The sequence below is a fragment of the Carassius gibelio genome, chromosome A12 (genome assembly GCF_023724105.1).
Source record: "Carassius gibelio isolate Cgi1373 ecotype wild population from Czech Republic chromosome A12, carGib1.2-hapl.c, whole genome shotgun sequence".
Lineage (NCBI taxonomy): Eukaryota > Metazoa > Chordata > Actinopteri > Cypriniformes > Cyprinidae > Carassius > Carassius gibelio.
Window position 1 is genome coordinate 23,925,586 of NC_068382.1, and position 23,344 is coordinate 23,948,929.

The window sequence follows — 23,344 nt, forward strand, 5'->3', positions numbered from 1 at the left end:
CAAAACCAGTCATGAGGTTACATTTTTCTAAATTAAGATTTATACATCACCTGAAAGCTGAATAAATAAGCTCTCCATTGATGTATGGTTAGTTAGGATATGACAATATTTGGCCGAGATACAACTATTTGAAAATCTGGAATCTGAGGGTGCAAACAAATCTAAATATTGAGAAAATCACCTTTGAAGTTGTCCAAATGAAGTTCTTAGCTATGCATAGTACTAATCCAAAATTACGTTTTAATATAGTTATGGTATAAAATTTACAAAATATTTTCATGGAACATGATCTTTACTTAATGTCAGAATAATTTTTGGCATAAAAGAAAAATCTATATTTTGGACCCATACAATGTTTTTTGGCTATTGCTACAAATACACCCCATAGACTTAAGCCTGGTTTTGTGCTCCAGGGTCACAAATCTGAGAACAGTTGGAGACATTACTGAGACATTCATTTATATGTCTTTTATTTGGGAAGTAAAACATCTGAAGTAAAAAATGTTACTGAACAAAACCTATTAATGTTATTTATTTGTCAGAGAAACAATGGACTCTGCACAGAGTGTTCTGTAGATCTTCCGCATTAAGAAAAGCCAGCTCGTAACCTTCCGGTGAAGCATCACTTGATGTTGTGGTGTATATAGTCAGAGTCTCTTGAGACACTCATAGAAACATCTCCTGCCTTGTTATTTTAAGAAACTGAGAAACAAAATGATTGCAACAACATTTCAGTCAAAATACACACAGCAGCACCTTCACAGATTTCTCACTTGCGATTTCTCCTTCTTACAAGTCAAAGGGCTGTTTTGAACTTTGCAGATGACCCTGATGCAGCAGAACTGATGGGTTGTTACAGAAACCACTGAAAATATCTTCAGAACGCTCTGTGCATATAGTCCATCGTTATAATAATATTTCACATGTGTCCTCACACCGGAGATGTGTTTTGTGGACTTGGGAGATCATGTGGGTTTCCCGACAGAAACATGAACAGCCTCATTATCTGATTCAACTCCCTGAAGCGCTAATCGCCTGAAGGCAATCACATGTCCTGCTCCAAACCACGGGACAGCAGCAGCTCCCAGTGTGTTACACGATGCACTTCTAACTAAGATCTCACTTTGATTTTCACAGTTTCTGGAGATTTTCTGTGTGCATGTGAAAAACTCACTGACATAGACATCTGTGCAGTTGCTATGCTGTCCTTTTGGGGTTTTCGTGTGTTGCTATGCACTGGTGTCCTGTTTTTAGTATGTTGCTATGCTAAGTTTGTGCTAAAGACATTAATTGATTGTTTATTTTTGGCAGCTTGTTAAACAAAGTTTTGCTGTTACTTTTCTGGGTGATTTTCAAAGTTTCTTGCCTGGTGGATAATTGGAAACAATCCAATCAATCATTTTGAAGGAGATAACCGAGCCATATCTAGAGACCAAAATATTACACCACAGAAATGTAAAAGTTGGAGGTTTTGACTTGGCTAAGTGAGCAACAACCCACTCATTAGCTCATTAACACCACCCACAAAATCCATTGCGGCAGTGAGTTTTGCACTATTTATGCATTTTTGAGAAATGTTAGTTAGTTTTTTCAAAAACACTGAAAGAGAAGAAAATGCAAGTGGTATGAAGTGAGGAGTTTATCAAGATAATGCTGTTTCACTTTAGGTTATCTGTGTTAAACTAAACAGTTCTTTGTGACCACAAGATGAATGTGAAAAGCATCTCTGGGAGTAAACAAAATAACTCCAAGCCAACATGTCCAGGTTGAAAAACGGGGTATTTGCTGGCTTCAAGCACACACACACACACACACACACACACACACACACATATGTCTCTTTCAGTGAAACAGAAGTTGTTCTGTAAGTCTTTTGTTCGTTCAGACAAACACACATATTTATAGTCATGGCTGAGAGGAGACGGCACCAGTGGCTCTTCTTCACACCACAAGAGAAAGAGACATGGAAGGAAAGCTGGGATTGTCTCAGTGCTATCGCCTCTTGAAGTAAGATTGTGTCATCCTCTTCAGAGCCGTGTGACGCAGGTAAAGTATTCTGCTAATCGTGGATGCTATCATGTCAACTTGTTGAGCATTGGAGATTTGAAGTGTGTTTGTGTAGGATTGTATTGACTAAGCAGTCTGAGCTCAGTTAGGATGTCCCTTTAAAAAAAATCTATGAAACTGTTTGGCAAAAGCAATAGAAAGATCTGAACCGCTTAGAGAATTTAGAGGTGTTTTGGTGTCTTCTGAAACAAAATGCAAGAAACAGAACATTACAATATTATTTCCTATAATCCATAGTTTGGGTAAACAGTCCGGAGAGATGTACGGTTCACAATGAACCATTCTTTTGAACTGGTTCTTTTTAGAGAACCGAATGAACCAGTTCACCAAATTGGACTGAGTCTTTTAAACCAGTTCACGGCTTGAGCAGCACAGATCTACAAGTCACTCAATCATAACTCACTTTCAGACATCTGACTCGAAATGAGACAAAATGTCGGTTTATTTGATGATGAATGATCTCGTTCAACGCTCTACTTCCCTTGAATGAAGGGGTGAAATGAACGTTTTTATGGTTTCTCATGGTTTATGCAAAAAGATGAGCTGATAAAGACACTATATGCTTTAGACATTTAGATCATTATTTGGTACTTTCATAATATAATTTTGTATATGTTATTACGTCATTGCATGATTACATAAATAAATGATTGAACTGAACCAGTTCATTGAAATGAAAAGAACCAGTTTGTGGAAAAGAATCAGATTTCCCCATTTGCCTGAGACACTGGAATACAGGTTGTAATGTTGTAAATAATAGTCAGTTTCTTGCACAGACTAATCATTTCACTACATTTATCATTAGAAGCCACAGGTATTCATTTTGAGTTCCTTGATATGCTTTTTTATTCTCAAAAACGGGAGAATATTTTATGAATCACTAAGGATCACAGTTTCAGCTAAAAATTTCTTAACTGTTCTGCTCAAGAAAATAATTCACCAAAATAGTTTTAGCTTGTGTGTGAGTAAATGTACAGCACATTTTCGTTTTTGGCTGAACTATACCTTTAAGATCAATTTTCAATGTCTTTCTCAGAGAGTTTTTTATGGAGGATGTGAAGCCTGAGGGCTGGCGGCAGCTACTTCAGTCCCATGGTGCAGCTGGTAAAAACAGCACGAGTCTCCTTCGCAGGTCCTCATCATGGAGGAGACCTGGAGAACAGGGTTATTACGAGGGCCCTGCGGTGCAGGTGAATGAGCCCCTTCGCAGAGCTCGTCCACTGAGCTGCATAGAGGGTGGCAGGACAGACAAATGGCTTCAGACGCTGGAGAGACTCCAATCACGTCGACTTCAGAACCAAATACCTCAGTTTGTGGACGAGACGGTATCGATGCCGGTTCTCACAAATGAGACGGCGAGAAGTAACCCTCTGTGTCCTGATGCTTCCTCTCTCTGCAGGAGGAGTCAGACCTCTAGCGTCTGTCCCAGTGTGTGTGAACGCTGCTCGAGCAGCCTGGAGTCTGTTCACATTAAAGCTGCTCCCGCTGGAGAAAGAGCTCAGTTCTGCACTCTCGCTCCGGTTCGCTTCGGCTGGTTACCCATACAAAGACATGTGATGCTGACAGACATCTCTAACAACAACAGGTGCCAGGTAAGAAAGACTAATAGAAAAGAGAAGTGATGTCACACCAGGAAGTTCAGAGTAGTGTACTATAACTTTTTCAGATTTTTCAAATGTATAGGAAGCATTTTAAAATTCTATTAAATTATATAGTTTTTTTTTATTTATGTATTGTACATTAATATATATTTTATTTATTTACATATTTAAATTATTATGAATAATGCTGTAAGAGTTCTAATGTATTTGAAGTATTTTAATTATATTTTAATTAGTTATTTGTTGTTTATTTATGTTTTTTATTTTTATTTACTTGTTTCATTTTAATTTAATTTGCCAGATTATTTTATTAGCCTGGTCTAAAGATATATTTGCTCAAAATTTAATAAAAAATTCAAAATAAATTTCCAAGACAGGGGTGCGTTTCCCAAAACCATAGTTGCTAACCTGTAAGCATCTTAGTTGGTTGGCAATGAAAAATTGCATTGCAACCAACAAAGTTGCTAACTTAGTTAGCAACTATGGTTTTGGGAAATGCACCCCTGGATGCTACTTGCAGAATTAGACATGCAACTTAATGAGGTCATGTGAGAACATTATACTACTGTATTAACATATTTAATCATTAATGGTGCTTTCTAAAGCAATCATCACTGACTACTGCTCATATTTACGGATAGAGAGCTGAATGATTCCTCAAATCATATGTCTTTTTGGGAGAGATGTGCTGTTACTTCTCTAACCCAGTGGTTCCCAATCACGTTCTCTGACAGAGAGCTATTAAATACTTTCTGAATCATTTTAAAGTGTCCATGGATAATGGCGTCTCTTCTTTTTGTAGAGGAAAATTGTTCTTGCATAGTAATCCGAATATCAGATATCCACTAAATCATTTAGATTCAGCCTTCATTTTTTTTTACATTTCAGTTTTTAAATGAAAATAAGATTAAAAATGTAATAAAAAATGATCTGTTAGCGTTTCATAAGACTGCTTCACTGTATCCCGCAGAGTGTATAGTATAAAACTTTTTTTTTTTGCCCAGAAGTTCAGATTGATTGAGTCATTCAGACTTGAGAGATAAAAGCCTTCAGAGTCCCAGACTTTCTGCCACCGCTGTACACCACACAACAATCACTCTCACCGGAAATGAACAGCCGAGCTCTCAGACCTGATTTACCTTAGTGCCAGCTGATGCCAGGAAGAGAGAGAGAGCAAGAGAAAACTGAAAGGAGGGAAAGAGAGAAATCTTTGTAAGACTGCCAAGTATGTGAACTTCAGTGGCTGTTTGGGTGCTGCACGAAGTCAAAATAAAACCACTCTGTCAGCAGGAGCTTGGATCCATTCGGAACAGATTTGGGAACAAATAGATCCAAGCGTATCTGAGCCAACAACAGGATCACAACAGTGCCGCAGGGCCCAGAGGAGAGAAACAAATCCAAAAGCATTTGTGAATACTCAAATCTCTCTGTCTTTTCACTTCAGTCATTTTATGTTTAAACTTACTTGGTACTGTATTTTTGAAACTTAAAATAATAGTTCATCAAAAAATGAAAACTGACTGATCATTTACTCACCTTCAGGCCATCCAAGAGGATTTTGTTTGGTTTGGAGAAATGTAGCATTCCATCACTTGCTCAACAGTGGATCCTCTGCAGTGAATGGGTGCCGTCAGAATGAGAGTCCAAACAGCTGATTAAAACATCACAATAATCCACAGCACTCCAGTCCATCAGTTAATGTTTTGTGAAGAGAAGAAACAAATCCATTACTAAGATGTTTCTTTAAACCATTGCTTCTGACTAAAACATCACTTCCTCCAGTGAAAAAGTCCATCTCCTGTTGCCGTCTCACATCAAAACCCACCGCATATTCGTTAAGACCTGTCTTAGACTGTTTTTGCTTTTAAATGGTGCTTGATCTCTGCATATTTCTCTCCTGATTCAGACTAAATTACTTTTTAACTGGAGAAAGCAATATTATGGCTAGAGGACTCATATTTTATCCGAAAAAAAAAACAGTTTGATATTAAAAAATTATGGATTTGTCTTTTACAAACACGCAGCTTTTGGTATCGCAAAATGTTAACTTATGTGCATTATTTGTAGATTATTGTCATGTTTTTAACAGCTGTTTGTACTCTCTTTCTGACGGCACCCATTCACTGCAGAGGAGCAAGTGATGAGCAAGTGATGGAATGCTATATTTCTCCAAATCTGTTGTGATCAAGAAAAAACTCACCTACTTCTTAGATGACTGGACAGCGAATACCTTTTCAGCAAACGTTCTTTTATTTTTGGGTGAATTATTCCTTTAAGCCAAACTTGAAATGTCTGAATGGCGTTGATGAGATCAGAAGATATCAAACAGAGTGGCACGTGCTTGGAAAGACTTCAGGACATTGATGTTATCAGTCTTTACCTGCTTCTAATGTCTGTGTGTGTTGTTTTAGCAGAAACTGAAGTCTCCCATCACTCCAGTGTTGCTCCGCACTTCGGCCAAACTTATAGGACCAAGACCAAATGGTGCGTACTGAGACAGCATATTCAATTTCTGAACAAGTGAATTATGTTTGGAGGTTTGAGCTTTACTCAGTGGTGTTATAAAATACAGTTTTCAGTAAATTCAGTGAATTGCTTCATGCAGAAATCCAAGTTGTGTATATAATTAATGTTTCTAAAGTTGCACTATGAAAGATTTTTGGGGTAATATATTTTTACAAATGGCATTATTGAATGAGTACATGAAACAATCAGTGTTCTGTGATACTCTGTGATACTCGGATTTGGGTCGAATAGGGATATCCTATTCATTATGTATAATTGCCTCATGTCCATTGGTGTAGAAAAGAGGGTGATGCAATTTTGAGAGGCCTTTGATTTTTACAAAAGTGTTCCTAACAAGAATAAAAATGTAATTCCTAAGGAATTTTATATATATATATATATATATATATATATATATATATATATATATATATATATATATATATATATATATATATATATATATATAAATTCAAATATATATGTTCGAATGTGTGTCTATTTGAAAGCTGAAAAAAAAACTTGTAAGTTTTGAAAGTTTTTTGCAACTTCAAGATTTTAGGTCTTTTTGAGTTTTGTCTTAAGAACAGACTTAAGACATTTATTAAGAAGTTTTTTGGGTGATATACAAAATCTTCTTAGTTAGAAAATAAAATAAAAATGCCAGTTAAGAAGATTTTTGTCCGGCCCTTGTATGGGCCAAATAACTCTTAAAGTAAAAAGAAAGACTGAGAAAGTTAGATAATATTTATTATTTATATATTCTATCTCTTAATTAGTTCTTTTTTATTATTGTGCTTCAGTATAAATCAACAACAACAACAAACATACATCAAATTCTGATCTCTTTATAGTTTATAAAGAGTTTACAGTAGTCTATAGAGTTTCTATAGTCAAATATGAGTTTTTAGTCGTGCATATTGTTTAGAGCCAGGGCCAGATTGTTTGGAGTCAAGGGAAGACTGTCTGGACTCAGAAACGAATGGTTTTGGTGCAGAAGCAGACTGTTTGGAGTCAGGAACAGAGCAGTATCAGGTTTTCAGTCTCATGCGGTGGTTCCCTCAGTGCTGTCATCCTCTCAGTGCTCCCGCTGCTGCAGGGATCTCTTCTCTGGGGTCTGTCAGCAGGTGACGAGCGTATAATGATGCTGCGCAGCGTCACTGTGATTACAGCCGTGAGAGCAGGACCGAGTCGAGGGGAAGGAGGAGGAGGCAGCGGTGCAGGAACACGGAGCACTTACTCGTCCAGAAGTGTTTACAACACAATTCTTTGGGAATTCATTTCTTTTTTCTGACCAGCTCCAGATAGTGTGAGACTCTGACAAAACATGAGTGCCATGCTGATCAGTGTGTGTGTGTGTGTGTGTGTGTGTGTGTTTGTGTGAAGGCCGTTATTTGGTTGTAAACACAGAATGAGTGACTGGTTCTCATTCAAAGGGTCAATGACAGACACTTGCTGCCTGTCACTCTGGATCACACTGTGTTGCCAGATTCCCAAAATAAGTGATGGAAAAAGAGATGAATTCTGCTTTGATTCTGGAGACAATTGCATGATTTTGAAGGGAATTAAAGAAAAGCGTTGGCAAAATAAATCTTCCAGCCTCTCTTTTTCATTTTTTAAAATCTTTAAGATGAGAATTGTGAAAAAACTGAAGGGTGCACATTGTGTATCCAAATAATATTAGTATATTAATAATAATTTATTTTATCAGTCATCTGCTGTTCTAAGATATTCAGAACCTGGCTGACACACAACACCTGAGCGGTTGACAAGAGTGCGTGCCGCAATGTCCCGTGAACCAGGAGCATGCTGGGAAAATAGCTGCCTGTCAGGTTTAAGCTGCCAGTGTGAAGTGCTAAAAAAACGACTGCAAGAAATAGTTAGCTTGCACCTTAGCTGTCAGACGATGCCATGACCGTGTCTCCATGACAACGCTGACAGAGAATGGTCCATCAGAGCCGGGTGGCGCACGACTGCCAGATTAAAATCTCTGTCTTCCTGACACCTGTAAGTGATTCAGGTCTAAGCAGACCTCTGTTGACAGTGTAAACACACACACCAGGAAGATCGGCCTTACACAGGAGTGCCACTGGATTCATATCATACACTCTTTAATTGGCTTTAAGTTCCATTTCTCGATGAAAAACATGGAAAATGCTACTCAACGTGGACTTTTCTTGTTTTATTCAGACAGGGAAGCTGCGAGGCCTGAACCTGTTGGCTTCAGATACTGGAGGACACCTGAAAACACACCCTCCGTTCTCCGTCAGGTGAGACTAGTTTGCTTTATGTTTTGTTCTCAGTGTCTTAATTATTAATCATTCAAATACTGTATGTTTTTCTGAAATACTCAAGGTGTTCTTGAAGTTTCAACAAGCTCATGTATCATAAACTATGCATGATGCACCTTTCAGAAAAATGATTATTATACAATACACTTTCTGTTTTTGGTCAATTTGACACCAGCCCAAACTACTGCAGAACAATAAATAAATCAAACTAAAAAGCTTGCAGAAGTGTATTTCTGAAGTGTGCACCTCACCAGGAAATCCATTGCATTTATTCATGTTTTATATCTCGGGTCTCTGACAGCCAAAACAGAAATAATGAAATATGTTTGGTCACAAAAAATGAGTTATGTTGTAATTTTGCTTCAAATCAGAAAATGTCACCAAGTATGAGCCTGATGCTTTGAAATGAAATATCCTCCATGTGCACTGGGTCTGTTGAGAGAGATGCCTGTTTGTTGCCCTACATATTATAAATACAAAATTGACCCAAAAGACACTGCTAATATAGATTTGTATGATTATATGGTTCATAAAGCCTTGCTGTTCTTAATAGAAACTTTTAGAATAATGCCAGTGGATATATACACTGAGTGCAAATAGCCAACCTTGTTGGCAAAGGATATTTTCACTAACTCTCATTTTGTACAAATGCACTTTTGTATTATCATTATTCTTTTAAAATGTTTAAATCATTTTAAAACATTCAGGTTTAAACTGTTTTACGGAGGTCTCTTCTGCTCACCAAGGATCCAATTATTTGTTCAAAAGTACAGTCAATATAGTAAAATATTTAATTATTATTGCCATTCGAAATAACTGCTTTCTATTGTAATATATTTGAAAATGTAATTTATTGCTGTGATCAAAGCTGATTTTTCAGCATCATTTCAGTTCATCGTCTTCAGTGTCACATGATCTTGATGCTGATTTGAACTCAAGAAACATTTCTGATTATTATCTATATTATTCTTTTTCTATTCTATCTGTTTTCTTTTTATTTATTATATAAAAAAAAAAGAACTTGCTACGTGTACTGTGTTAAGCTAACTGAGACTTGATATAGATTTATATTTCATTGCTCTTTTGTTGATTTTGATTGGTTTCATTGTCCTCATTTGTAAGACACTGGATAAAAGCATCTGCTAAATGAATAAATGTAAATGTAAGTATAGTGTAAGTTGTGCAGATCTGAAGTGGTAATGTTCATGAAGAACTAAACAAATCGTTTTTCTGCGCTGTGCTTCTGTTCCTCAGCAGTCTTTCATTTAGAAAAACTGTAAACGCTCTTTAAAAGCATCTTGTAATCAGTTACATGAAGAATTGCAGATGACCTACACACAAGTGAACACTGTATGTATCGTTTCTATCAGATAAACGTGTTCTCTAAATACTAAATCTCTTTCTGTGTCTGTTGATGTGCTGCTTGATATTTGCTGCAGGCAGCTTTTCTGCATCTCTCTAATTTTATTCTGTCCTTCTGTTTAACTTTTTACCATTTTATGCCCCCCGATGGGAAACTGTGGGGCTGAAGAAAGAATAAACTGTTCTATCTACAGAAATGCTCCCTTTTTTCTAAGACAAAATAAAACCACAACTGACTCTGTTCTCTCTTAATGCATGTTCCTGGTCGTATATCAATTGGATTTATACAGACGTATAAAATCAAGCTCTCTCCTATGCTTTTTCTATTTAAAAATACAGTTTTACACTCAAATATTAAATATTGCAGAAGTAATATTGGTTATGAATGCTAGTTCATGGAGGTACAACAGCAAAGTGAAGGTACTTTGATATATATACATCAGATAAGAAGAAAAAGATAAGAAAAAATAATATTTTGTATTCCTAAAATAATTCTTAAGAAAGTTAAGTAAAAAATAATACAGATCATACATCAGATACTGATCTCTTTATAGTTTGAAGTCAGGAAAGACCTTTGATATCAAAGTTTTTGAAATCAGTTTTATTCTGTCTTTTTGCTGTAGTTTTTACTGTTTTTCTCTCTAAAGACAACATGAAATTCAAAATTATTACATTTCTTAATGCATGTTTCTGGTCTTATATCTATTAGATTTGTACCGATATATCGAATCATCTACATTTACATTTTTTTATAGTTTAAACATCCAATTTTACGCTCAGACATTGAAATGAAATATTTAAAGTTATAGTTAAATTGGCTATGAGTGTCATTCCATGGGGCCATGTTCATATGCACAAATCTCTATTTTATCCATTCAGGCTCTTTGAAAGTAAGGCGTTTCTTTTTAAAAGATTAAAAAAAACTTCTGTGATTCTCCTAATATAATAAAGAAGTGCCTCGAATCCCGACATAACCGAATTGCCCCCAAAACTGATATGGTTGCTATGGAAACGGTGGAATGCACCAGTTCCGAATGATGCGAGCTGTTACAACGTGGATTCCGGAAGAATCGCTGTGCGTGCAGAGAAAAGGCAGAGAAGACCTCTTTCATCCACACAGAGCACAATTCAAGAGATTTCATTTGTTTGCTTCCAGGCTTCAGGATCTTTGAGCTCCGAGGGAGGACAAAATGGACCGCAAGCCAGGGATCCGAAAGCCGAGATGGACACTGGCCATGCTGGACCTCATCCCGTGTTGAGAGATCCCACACGCAGGCGTGGAAGTGCACCGGACTCCTCCAGCTCCTCAATATCATCCATCACTATCACTTCCAGAAAGGTCACACAGATTTCCAAGCCTTTGTGTCCGACGATGAATGACCTCGCCGGTGGACGAAGAAAAGCCTTAGTGGTCAAAGTCATCGAACAGAGGACGAAAAGCACCTCCAGCCGGCCCATCGTCTCGACCTCTGGCTCTGATCATGAAGAGATCGACCACGGCGTGGTACTGAGGAGAAAGGCAACCATTGTGAAAAAGACCGAACAGAGAGAGCGTTTCAGTCCAGCACAATACAGACACAGCTACACTGAAGGAATCAACCAAGCCCAGTTAACCGATGAGTCTAAAGTCAATTCCTCACCATTAAACCAAACACTCACTATATCTTTAAAGCCAGGAGCCAGGTCCCAGCACAGATCTAGCCTGTCTCTATGCCTTAACAACCTAAATACTAGCAGCACAGCAGGGGAGAAAAACACCCCAAAATACAAGCCACCTCGAAGGCCTCTCAGCTGCGACGCAAGCTTGTTTAACAGCACTGAAGCAGTTACACATCCAGCGTTTCACAACAAGATCTCTCCTGCTTCCCAGAAGACAAATATTGACCTTGTTAGTTCCAGCAGCAGCGAAGCAAGAAGGTGCTCAGCCTCCAGTGGAGAGGACGGGAGCGCAAGGAAAGAGGGATTGGAGCGGGATCGAAGGCTTGAGGAGCGAGAGGAACCGATTTCAGCAATCAAACCTCTCACGCTACTAAAAGCAGCAGGTAATAGCAGAACCTCTGGATATCCGGCGGTAGATGTACAAGAACATACTGCAGGCCGAGGCCGCGCTGGGCTGCTTTGATGTATAATGGATGAGTATGATCGTGTGAGAGACCGGAGGTTTTTAATTGAAGCTTTTCACGGCAGATACACACGGTAGCGGTGGACGGCCCTGAAATGAGAGATTTCTCTGCTGTCTCTCTCTTTCGGTCTTGCGTGTTCTCATCTTTTCATTTTCCCACACATCCCTTTGCATGCATAATCTATTTCTACCCTGCTTTCAATAGCGGTTTTTGAGCTTCCGTGGGAATTTAGAGCTGCTACACACAGAAAGAAATCTGACAGCGACCGGAATACATGCATACACACAGGTTTATTTATCTGAGGACATTCAGATCAGAGATGAATATTGTTTCAGATAAAGTAATTTATAGTTTGTTCTAATTCACACCTCTGAAAGTAAACACACAGAATTTTTACATGAAAAAAAAGCTATTTACTTGATATGCTTATGCTTTGTTCATTTTAATTTTTTAGGACATTTATCGGGTTTTTCCCTAGAATGAAAAAATCTAGCTTGCATAGCCAGAAGCGTTTGCGTTCTGACACTTGTGTGCAGTGTTTTTCAGGCCTAGTAGAGACTCTGGATGATGCACAGTCTCTTTGTTCTCAGATAACTCGACTGATCTGAGCGCAGACGCCGTCCTGGCCCTGAACGCCGCTGCGGTTATCGCCAACATAAAGCTATGGGCCCAGCAGAGACCAACTACATCCCACACAGCAACAGCAGGTGCACCTGATCTCTCCTGACCTTTGGCATCCTCAAATACAAACTTCACTTGAAACACATTGACTTTTAGCATTTTATATAGACGACAGACAGAGATTGATGTCTTTACACTCTGGACATGCTGGCATGAGTTTTTCTTCCATACGTGAGCTGCAGAATATCTGCCTATACCCTTGAGGTGTCATGACCGAATATTGTTCTCTTTATCAGTGAGTTTAACAGAGGTTAGAGGGCAAAGTGAACACAGAGAGCTCAAAGAAGAGGCTGCTGGTGCTAATGGAAAGGACAAAACATGTCCAGAAGAACAATGTGTGGATTTTGTCCCATTTGAGTCCGAGAATGACCTCAGTGAAACTGCTTTGGCTCCACTGTCCCTTAGCGTGAGTTACTCTTCTCTCTTCTGTTGTTTGCAGGTACTTCTGCACCAAAATAATATTAGTTGTGATGTAAACCAGGACATAAAATAGATGTCTACAAATGAAGCCATTTATAATTACTGTGAACCAACTCAAGCTTAACCCTACCTCTAAAAGAAAATGTTTTTCGAATGTAAAAAGGCAATTATTTACTTAAATGGATTTTGATCTTGATTTTGTACATTTCAGGGTAGTTAAGGATTTTAGGATTTTTAAAATCATTTATTTATTTAATTTATTTTTTATAATTTGCAGAATATATATATATATATATATATATATATATATATATATATATATATATATATATATATATATATATATATATATATATATATATAATTTTCAAGTGTTAATCTCTCACCTTACTTTCCATTTATAATTTGTATGTTAAAAATTAATTCATCAATAAATGTATGCTTAATAATACACAATCCATATAATATTTTAATAATATACTTTTTACTTCAGTAAAAATTTGAATGTTTTTTTTTTTTTACCCAGGAGAAAGTTTTTGCTTGTCCATTTGTGTGTGTGTGTGTGTGTTCTAGGCATTAATCTCTTTCCTTGCTAAATACATTTGTATTTTAAAAATCATGTTCCAAACACAGCTGCTATCTTAAAGACTCCGTTATATTTCCATTTAACTTGTTACTGTCTAAGTGAAATAATTCAATGTCAAAGAAATCTAATTTGTGATTTCACTGACACAGCTTTGAACATCTTGATTTCTGAGTCAGATTTTAAATCTCAACTTTGACTCGAACAGCTCTTCTGGTTTTTTATTGAATGTTGCTGTGTGTGCAGGAGGCTTTAGCGATCAGACGGCCTGGTTTCATCCAGCGCTCGCAGGCCAGAGTTCGAGCCCTGGAGAGGAGGTCACAGGAGAGGCAGACACCTGAGAGCGGAGGTGAGCCGAGCGACAGGCGGCTGGAAAACTATCATGACATTCACACACGTTCAGATGCAGTCGAAATAAACAACACTTTCAGGTCCCTAATATTCAGACAGACTCTGTTTATCAAATCAGCATCTGAAATGAGAGCAGGGATTGTTCAGAACACTGGGGAGAAGAGCAGTGGCTGTTTAAAGACAGGAAATATCGCCCCCATCTGAACACTGCTAAAACTTCATCACTAACATCAGACTTGCTTCGGGTGTTTTAACAACATTATAAAATTCATTACTGACTCTGACTTTTTTTGGGTGAGTCAAGTTTAAAGATGTTGTAAAATTACTATATATTTTTTTTCAATTAAAAAATAAATAAATATATATATATATATATATATATATATATATATATATATATATATATATATATATATATATATATATATATATATATATATATATATTAGCTATTATTATTACTATCATTATTATTTAAAAAATAAAATATATAGTAAAATATATTATATACAAAATGTATACAAATTAAAAAGATACTTATCAAAAAGGAATGATTATATATATTATTTGTATATATTTTTCAATTAACAATATTTTTCAATTAACAAACATATTAATATGATTGGGGTATTATTATGATTATTACAAGTAAATAGATAAGCACTTTTCAAATAATTTTTTTATTTTGTTTTATTTATTTTTCTATATTATTATTATTATTATTATTATTATTATTATTATTATTATTATTATTATTATTATTATATTTATTATTATTATTAAAAATATAAAACATATTGATATATACCAAATTATAAAAAATATATATATTAAATTATAAATGATAAACAATTATAAAAAAATATATAAATACAAAAAATTTGCATCATTGTCACCATATTATTATTATTATTATTATTATTGCATATATATATATATATATATATATATATATATATATATATATATATATATATATATATATATATATATATATATAATTTACATATGAACACTGCTTTCTTAGAGAGAAAAAAAAAAGCTGCTTTCTTAGAGAACTATTCACTCAAGGTGATAACATACACTGATATTATCAAAGTGAAAAAACAAAACAAGTAGTTTAACTGCATGTCTAGCTGCTGTTTCTCTGCTTGTGGTCCAAATATCTAAAACCTGACCAGTAGAAACCAGTTTGTTGCCAAGCTGAGAACAGCAAAACACATTAGGCTGGTTTAAAGGTTCTTAATTGCGATAAAATCATTTTAACACATGGCCTCTCATTATTAAACGCACCACACAGACAGAATCTGAATGGCTGTAAACATGGACATGCATAATCAGATTAGACAAAATATTACATAAACATGCAAAGATATGTCTGTATCTTAAATAACAGATGTTGAAAATCTGTGGCACTTTTTGCATGCATAAATTCAGCGTGTGCATGATTATTCCTGTATTTCACTGCAGAGGACAAATTGTAAACATAAAGCTTGCTTCTTGTCATTTTTCATAGACTGGTGCACCAATTTATTTTCAGATTTTTGGGGATCCATAGCAAGCTGATGTTCTATGATAGTTAATCATAGATTATGCTGTTCCTTTAATATGATTTTGGCATCAAATTAGAGTTTACCTTTGCAGGAACCCCATTTATTGTGTGTTTGTTTGTTCTGCAGAATGCTTTGTGAAATCCAAGGACAGGAGCATCATGGGAAAGAGTCTAGAGCTGTGGTCCAGGAGGTAAAGAACATGCCAGTTCCTGTTTTGAGAAACACCTTTCCTGCTTTATTTGTCTTTCGGACACACACACACAGATGGATGTATCAGCTCTGTCTGTATTGAAGGTGTTGTGTGTGTCTGTGTTTTTCACTGCTTGTTTGTTTTGCTGCCTCTGAATGAAACCTATTCCGATTAGATCTGCTCTCACTGTGCTTGTGAATTAAAGCTCCCTGATGCACGACTGGATGGATTCTGTGAGAGCCTGTGTTCAGAAGTTTGATTTAAGCCTCTGATGTGTTGTGTGACTGAAAAACACGGGCGGTTATGTCAGATAACGGCGTAAAAATTTAAATTCTGACTCTGAATATATTCTGATCTCAGAAGATGTATCAACACAAATATGATATATTCTTTCATTGCAGTGATTTTGCATGCGCAGGCAGCACTTTCTTCTGCATCACTGTCTTTTATATTCCAGCTGCTCTGTGCATCAATGCTCTTTTATAAACTGCAGCTAGCACAGTATGTCACGCATGCTGAGCGTGAGCTTTGATTGACAGGAGTTATAACCAGCTCCCCGAAGTGAAGAAGAGGAGAGAGGAAGAAAAGAGGAGAAAAGAAGAAGAGAAAAGAAAACTGGCCTCTCGGACCAACAGGCTTCGGGCAGAGCTCTTTAAAAAGGTAGATGTGTAAGACTGATCTGAGAGCAGTTTAGAGGAGTTCAGATCAGCTCTGAGATGCATCGGTAATCATTACAGCAGAGGCTCTCTCGCGCGCTGTGGGATTGGATTTTTGAGTCGTCGTTAACTGGTTCAACAAATTAGATTCATTCTCAGCATTAATCCTGAAAGTGAAGCTTTTCCGATACGCCTTTTGCAAGGTGTTCTGTTATCTTATCAAAATTCCCCTAATTCAATGGGACCGGAGAAGGACGCCTTCTCTCAACCCGTTCCGCTCCTTTTGCAGAAGAAATAGATTTTGGCCGATGTATTTTGTTTCTAAACACATCTTACTCACTCTAAATAAATATAGACTAGTATCTGACACAGAGCGCGGAGAGTGATATTCGACACATTTCAAGGCCTGTCTTCACATCACACACATCACAGCGACTGGTAACAATCATCTCTGCTCAGAATGTTGCTTTCAAATAGCAGCTTGTTTAAGGAGGTTTATGATATTATTTGTGGTGTCAAGCATCACTATTAATGCTGTTCATACTGTTAGTGAGTTGAATAAATCCTGACCATGTCCAAACCAGGCTCACACAGTCAATCACATTATATTTACTGTTTAATATATTCATGAGAGATAAGATTATAACCTAATGAGATTTTACAATGGGCGGGGCTACCCAGTGTGATGTCACAGCAGTGTTATTTTACTTGTATACTATAATAGCTTTTAAGATTTTGAATTAGCCTTTTTTACATTTTACATTTTTAGCAATTATGTGCTTTTGTAATTTTTTTTAATCATATTTTTTATATATATTTTTGAATGTAACTTTAGTTGTATTCATTTTTTTTTTTCTAATAAAAAGTTGGTCCTTTTAGTGCTATTTAGAAAAAAATTAACAGTTATGTCTATATATATTTCAGCTTTATTTCAATTAATAAAAATGTTTTTGTTCATGATAATAATAGTAACCAATCAACAAAATGTCATGCTGTTTGTCAGTTTATGGTTGAGATAACAGCTTTGACTGTACTTGAATAGATGAATAGATCCTAAACTTTTGTCAGCCAAACCTCTTTGACCTAAAATATTTCCCTGAAGTACCTCTTGACATTTTGCATTACTGTTTTAATATTATAACAACATTTCTATTTATTCAAAGTTATCTGATGATCACATGGCATGCAGGAAAACAAGTAAAATATTATTAATCCAATTTTATATATAAATTCATGTAATATTTTTATTTATTTATATTTTTTAATTAATTATTTGCATTTTATTATTCTTTAAATTATTTCTATTTTTGTGATTTAATTAATAGTTTTTTTTTTTATCAACTCATGACATTTGTGTGAATCTGTGACACTCTTTCGAAAGTCTCTCGGTTGTGAAGGCTGAAGGCTTGAGAGCAGACCTGAAACAGGGTCAGAGTCCAGTGCTGTGAGCATTAATGGGAGACACACGGGTGTCTGTCGTGAGTCATTATTCTGAGAGAGGTGAGCCCTGTCAGACTCCTGCTGACACCGCATTATAGTGTGAGATTTCTGATGAGATCCTGGGGTTAATTAAAACCTCTGGGCTTTTGATTAAAGTTGTGTGTGTGTGTGTTATCAGGAATACTTTATTCTGAATTCTGAAAGTATCATGGTTTTGGACATAGTACTATAATACCATGATATATAATGGCAAGAAAATAGTGATGGTCATTCAGTACCATAAAAAAGTAAGTGCAAAAAAAAAAACAGAGCAACAATTTTTTTAATCTGATAAATATCGATTGACCACATTGTTAAAAATCTCGATATTAAGATTTCATTTTAAATTTAAATTATTGCATGTATAAAATATTATATATTTAGATTTTTATAATTCTACAATCAGGGTACATGTCATACTTTCTGGCCACCAGATGTCGCTATAGGCCAGAATATCAGTGTAGGTTCGTCAAGAAATCATCACTGAAACCTACTCCAGCATATTCACATATACACAGAAATGTGCATGTATTCTGCTCATGCATTCTTGTCATATGGCAACTCTTTCAACAGTTTCATCATAAACTCTTTCATCAGTTTCATCATGAGGTTAGTTATGATAGTATGCTGTTCTGAACATGGCAAAAGTTTCATCCTTTATTTAGATATTTCTTGTTTTAACATCATGTATTGATCACATTCAGTTATTGATGATGGTGTGTGTGTATGTGGGTATGCATGTGAGAAACGAATAATAGGAAAATATTCTGTGTGCAAATGTGTGTGTGTGTGTGTGTGTGTGTTTGTGTGTTTTGAATGCTGTCTGGTTGGCAGTGCTGTAAAGAGCTTCATTGTGCTGTGTGTGTATAGAGCCACTGTTCACAGGGACCAACACCCATCCATTGCCAATCAAACCACTGCACATGCACATGGTAACACACACACACGCACACACACACACACAAACATAGACACTTGAATTATTTCCAGCCAGTATGTGTGTGTCTGTCATGAGGCTGGACATTTTTCCAATATTTCCTCTCTGTTTCCGCCTCTCTTTATGGCGATTCTTCAGCATACATCTGTTGAGATGAACATTTATCTCACATCCTGGAAAATCTGAGCCTGTCCTTGATCAAATACATTTGGAAAACTGACTTACCCTCAGGATAGGTTAAATCTAGATGAGTTGGTTTCTTCATCAGATTTGGAGAAATGCAATGGCTCCTCTGCAGTGAATGGGTGCCGTCAGAATTAGAGTACAAACAGCTGATAAAACATTACAATAATCCACAGCACTCCAGTCCATCAGTTAATGTCTTGAGAAGCAAAGAGGTGCGTATTTGTAAAAAAACAAAACCATCATTAAGAAGCTTTTAACTTCAAAGCAACATACAAGTCCTCTATCCATAATAACGCTTCCTCCAGTGAGAAAGTCCGTCCTCTTTCTCATCAAAATCAACTGACGTATTTGTTTAGAGATGTTTTGGCTTGTAAAAGGTGCTTGATCTGTGCAGATTTCTTTCCTGATTCAGACAAGATGACTTTTACAATGGAGAAAGAGTTATGATGGGCTCATTTCAGCTGAAAGTGATGGTTTGAAGTTAAAATTGTTTTGATGGATTTGTTTCTTAGAAACATGCATCTCTTCACTTCACAGGAAATTAGTTAACTATGGGCTGGAGTGGTCTGGATCACTTGTGGATTATTGTTTTTATCAGCTGTTTGGTCTCTCATTCTGACGGCACCCATTCACTGAAGAGCATCCGTTTATGAGCAAGTGATGCAATGCTACATTTCTCCAAATCTGATGAAGAAACACCTCTTCATCTAGGATGGCCTGTTTCAGAGGATTCTCTTTTTTTGGGGTAAACTATTCCTTTAACACATTTTGTCAATGTTACAGAAAAGGAAATCCTGGTGGGGAACGAGCCATAGAGAAAATTCTGAAAGAAAAAAAAAAAAAAACCTTTCAACACTCATGAGAAACAAGAAATGTTTAAAGCTACTTTCAATCTCTTTCTTAAAATTAGTGATTGTTTTTTATGCAGAATTTTTTTCTTTAAAACACTGTATGGGATTAAAGAATCACCCAGACATCTAGTATTAATTATGATGGGTTTCAACAATAACATTCAGTGAATCCAATCTTGCTGACTACAAATGATGGATGTTTGGAATAAAACTGACCAAAGGATTTTACAATTTATTTATTTATTTTTTGCAGAAACTTCTGGAGCAGATTTTGCAGAGAGGAGGGAATCACTGATACTGCCTTGGACCCGTGTTTCTTCTCACTCCACAGTTCTCATGCCGTCCCTTAAAAAACATGACTTGACATTAGTTAGAAATGATATAAAATAGTTACTTTTAGATTGAATGTGTCTTAAACATGGACTGCAGCCTTATTTCTGTGGCTCTGGATTACATCTTCTCTCTCTATACATACAAGACTGGTCAAAAGTTTGGAATTAAAGTTTTTTAATGTTAAACTATTTGCTCAAAATTACAGAAAAACAGTGAAACATTACTACAATTTAAAATAACTGTTTTGTCTTTGAATATATTTTAGCGTGTCATTTATTCCAGTTCTGCGCAGCTGTATTTTCAGCATCATTCCTTCAGTCTTCAGTGTCACATGATCTTAAAATCCTAAAATCCAACATTTGAAGACATCCTTATAACACGAAGGGCCTGGTCCCGCTCTCATGCAGTCGTTGGGTTCTCCTCTGTCCGTGTCTCTCCGAGCCATTAGCCGGGAGCAAAAGGAATTTGACCTCATCTGAATGGGAATGCATCACTAATGGAGCTGAGTGTTTGCGCGGGGTGAAAGAGGCTTTTGTCCTCTCTCCGACCAAGCCAAGGCTGTCCCACATGTGCCTGCTTAGACAGGACATGACGAGTTATAAACCCAAGTCTTGCAGTAAAACTTGATTCAAATGATGTCCTTTTATTGTGTTTGGTATATAAACAACTTTACATTTAAAAATCAAAACAATGGGCCAGAAGATGTACTGTAGAGTGGAGTCTCATAACGTAGCTTTGTGAGTATTATAAAATTATGCATTTTAGGCCAGACTTTTAACACTGAACCCAGAATAGAAATGTAGGCACAAAAATGCTCAACCAACTGCGAATGATCAAAATCCCTGTAAAACGTCATTTCACGCCAGTAATGCATGTGAAACGGTGCTGCATACTTCATATTAAATTTCATATTTGACATCAGCAATGAAGTCTGACAACTGTCTCATAAATTTCGATTCTTTGTGTATCTAAAACAGGGGTGTCAGACTCAATTTTGAGTCTGGAGTTTTGTTCCAGCACACACTCCATGTAGTTTTCAAATAAGCTTGAAGGGCTTGATTAATTGGATCAGGTGTGTTTAATTAGGATTGAATCTAAACTCTACAGGTCTCCGGCCCTCCAGGAATTGACTTTGACACTTCTGATCTAAAGCATTTGCTAAGGTCTTTGGTTCAGTACAAATGTCTGCTCTTATACGTGCATTTACAGGTTACTCAGGGTGCATTCAGATTTCCTTCTGGATATGTTATTTAGAGATTATATATTATATATGTTGGATTTAAAGAGAGTTTTTGATGATTTTTTTGTAAACTGAAACCGTTTGACCTAAAATATTATAAATTATATATACTTTAAATATTAAATATATAATTGCTTGAATTCCACCTGATATTTAATAATTTAACAACACAATTGGATGTTCACTGTTCTCTAATGACAGTTAATAGTCATATGACACGGTACTAAACAAAATAAAATATTGAATCTTTTTTTTAGCATTTGTTTATATTTTTTATTATTTATTATGTTTCATTACTTTAAAAATGTATAAACAATTTAATAATTATTGTCTTTTCATAAACTCAAAAATCCCCACATTTTGGGAAACCCTTTTTAACTTGACATGCCCATCGTAAAAAGCAAACGTTCATCACATCAGATCATATTATTTTATAGATTTTACTATACTATTTTGAATGAGTTTTTATTGTGAATTTTCATTCTATTTTTTATTTTAGTTTTAGTTAAAGTTTTGTTTGTTTATTTTTTTTTTACATTTTATTTTTACAATTATTTTAATATTACTTTTTTATTTCAATTTGAGTGTTTTTAGTACATCAAGTTAAACCAAATACAAATGAGAAATGTTGCATTGGTAACTAGCTGAAATAAAATATACAATATATATATATATATATATATATATATATATATATATATATATATATATATATATATTAGTTTATTAAGTTTTTTTTAATTCAAATAACAAAAGTTTCTTTCTTTCTTTTTTATGGTTGTAGGTTTAATTAACTGTAATAACCCTGGTTCCTGCACAAGACAGAGACATCCATCTGACGTATGGCTACAGAAAACAGAGCAGACATTACACTTGAACATTTCCTGCTCAAAACACCCCCGAGACTCTTTTACATGTCAGTGTTGACAATTCAGCTTTGTGCTTCAAAAAAACCCTGTTTTATACCTTCTTATTTCTCTTCTAAACCTTTAGCACAAGTCTCAGTAGATTTTGTCTTCTAGGCCGTACACATTTAGAGTCTGTTCCTGTCATGACGAATAGATTGATGTGTTTTTGCAAGAGGCTATTCTCAGTATTCTGGGCTCTGAGTTTGATGCTGATAAAAATGACAGAATCCTAAAAGCACAGTCCTAAATAACAGGAAATCGAATGCATTTCGGCTGGATGGATGGATGAATACTGCTCTGAGAAACTTCTTCTGGCCTCGGATGAAGAGCCGTGATGAATCATAGTGGGATGTTGATTACTACATGAAAATACTGACCTAGAATCAGAGCGAACCGCATAAACCCACAAACCGCCTCTTTCTCTGAGAATTATTGTGGTTCCTTAGATACAAAAGGGTTTTTACAAACTTTTAAAAGTGACATGCTGAATGAGGAATAGGATTTCTCAAAGGCATTCGTGAAACTGGAAACCCTGGTGTCTGGGACTGGAGAGTCTGTTCTGATAGTTTGGACCCGATCACCCCTGCTGAGGGGGTAAAGACGGGTCCATACCTGGAGATATATGAACCAGACACCTTCTTTGATAGCAGAACTGAAGGACAACTTCATAAAGTGAAATGGAGACGCCACAGCTAATTGATTATAAAGCATTTCTCTCACTCAGACACTGGCCTAATGGTTAGAGGGTTGGACTCCCAATCGAAGGGTTGTGAGTTCTAGTCTCGGGCCGGACGGAATTGTGGGTGGGGGGAGTGCATGTACAGTTCTCTCTCCACCTTCAATACCACGACTTAGGTGTCCTTGAGCAAGGCATCGAACCCCCAACTGCTCCCCGGGCATAAATGGCTGCCCACTGCTCCGGGTGTGTGTTCACAGTGTGTGTGTGTGTGTGTGTGTGTGTGTGTTCACTGCTCTGTGTGTGTGCATTTCGGATGGGTTAAATGCAGAGCACAGATTCTGAGTATGG

The 23,344-nt window shown here is 36.1% G+C and overlaps 1 protein-coding gene across 1 annotated transcript; it reads left to right on the plus strand.

The window, feature by feature from the left end:
• Positions 1–1,874: 1,874 nt before the first annotated feature.
• On the plus strand, positions 1,875–21,094 carry LOC128025511 (uncharacterized). Its single transcript, XM_052611940.1, has 11 exons — positions 1,875–2,046; positions 3,104–3,659; positions 6,083–6,152; positions 8,364–8,443; positions 10,983–11,868; positions 12,540–12,656; positions 12,867–13,036; positions 13,880–13,982; positions 15,664–15,727; positions 16,267–16,387; positions 20,090–21,094. Exons 2-11 carry the CDS (start codon positions 3,114–3,116, stop codon positions 20,129–20,131), a joined length of 2,199 nt encoding a protein of 732 aa, XP_052467900.1. The 5' UTR covers positions 1,875–2,046; positions 3,104–3,113; the 3' UTR covers positions 20,132–21,094.
• Positions 21,095–23,344: the final 2,250 nt, after the last annotated feature.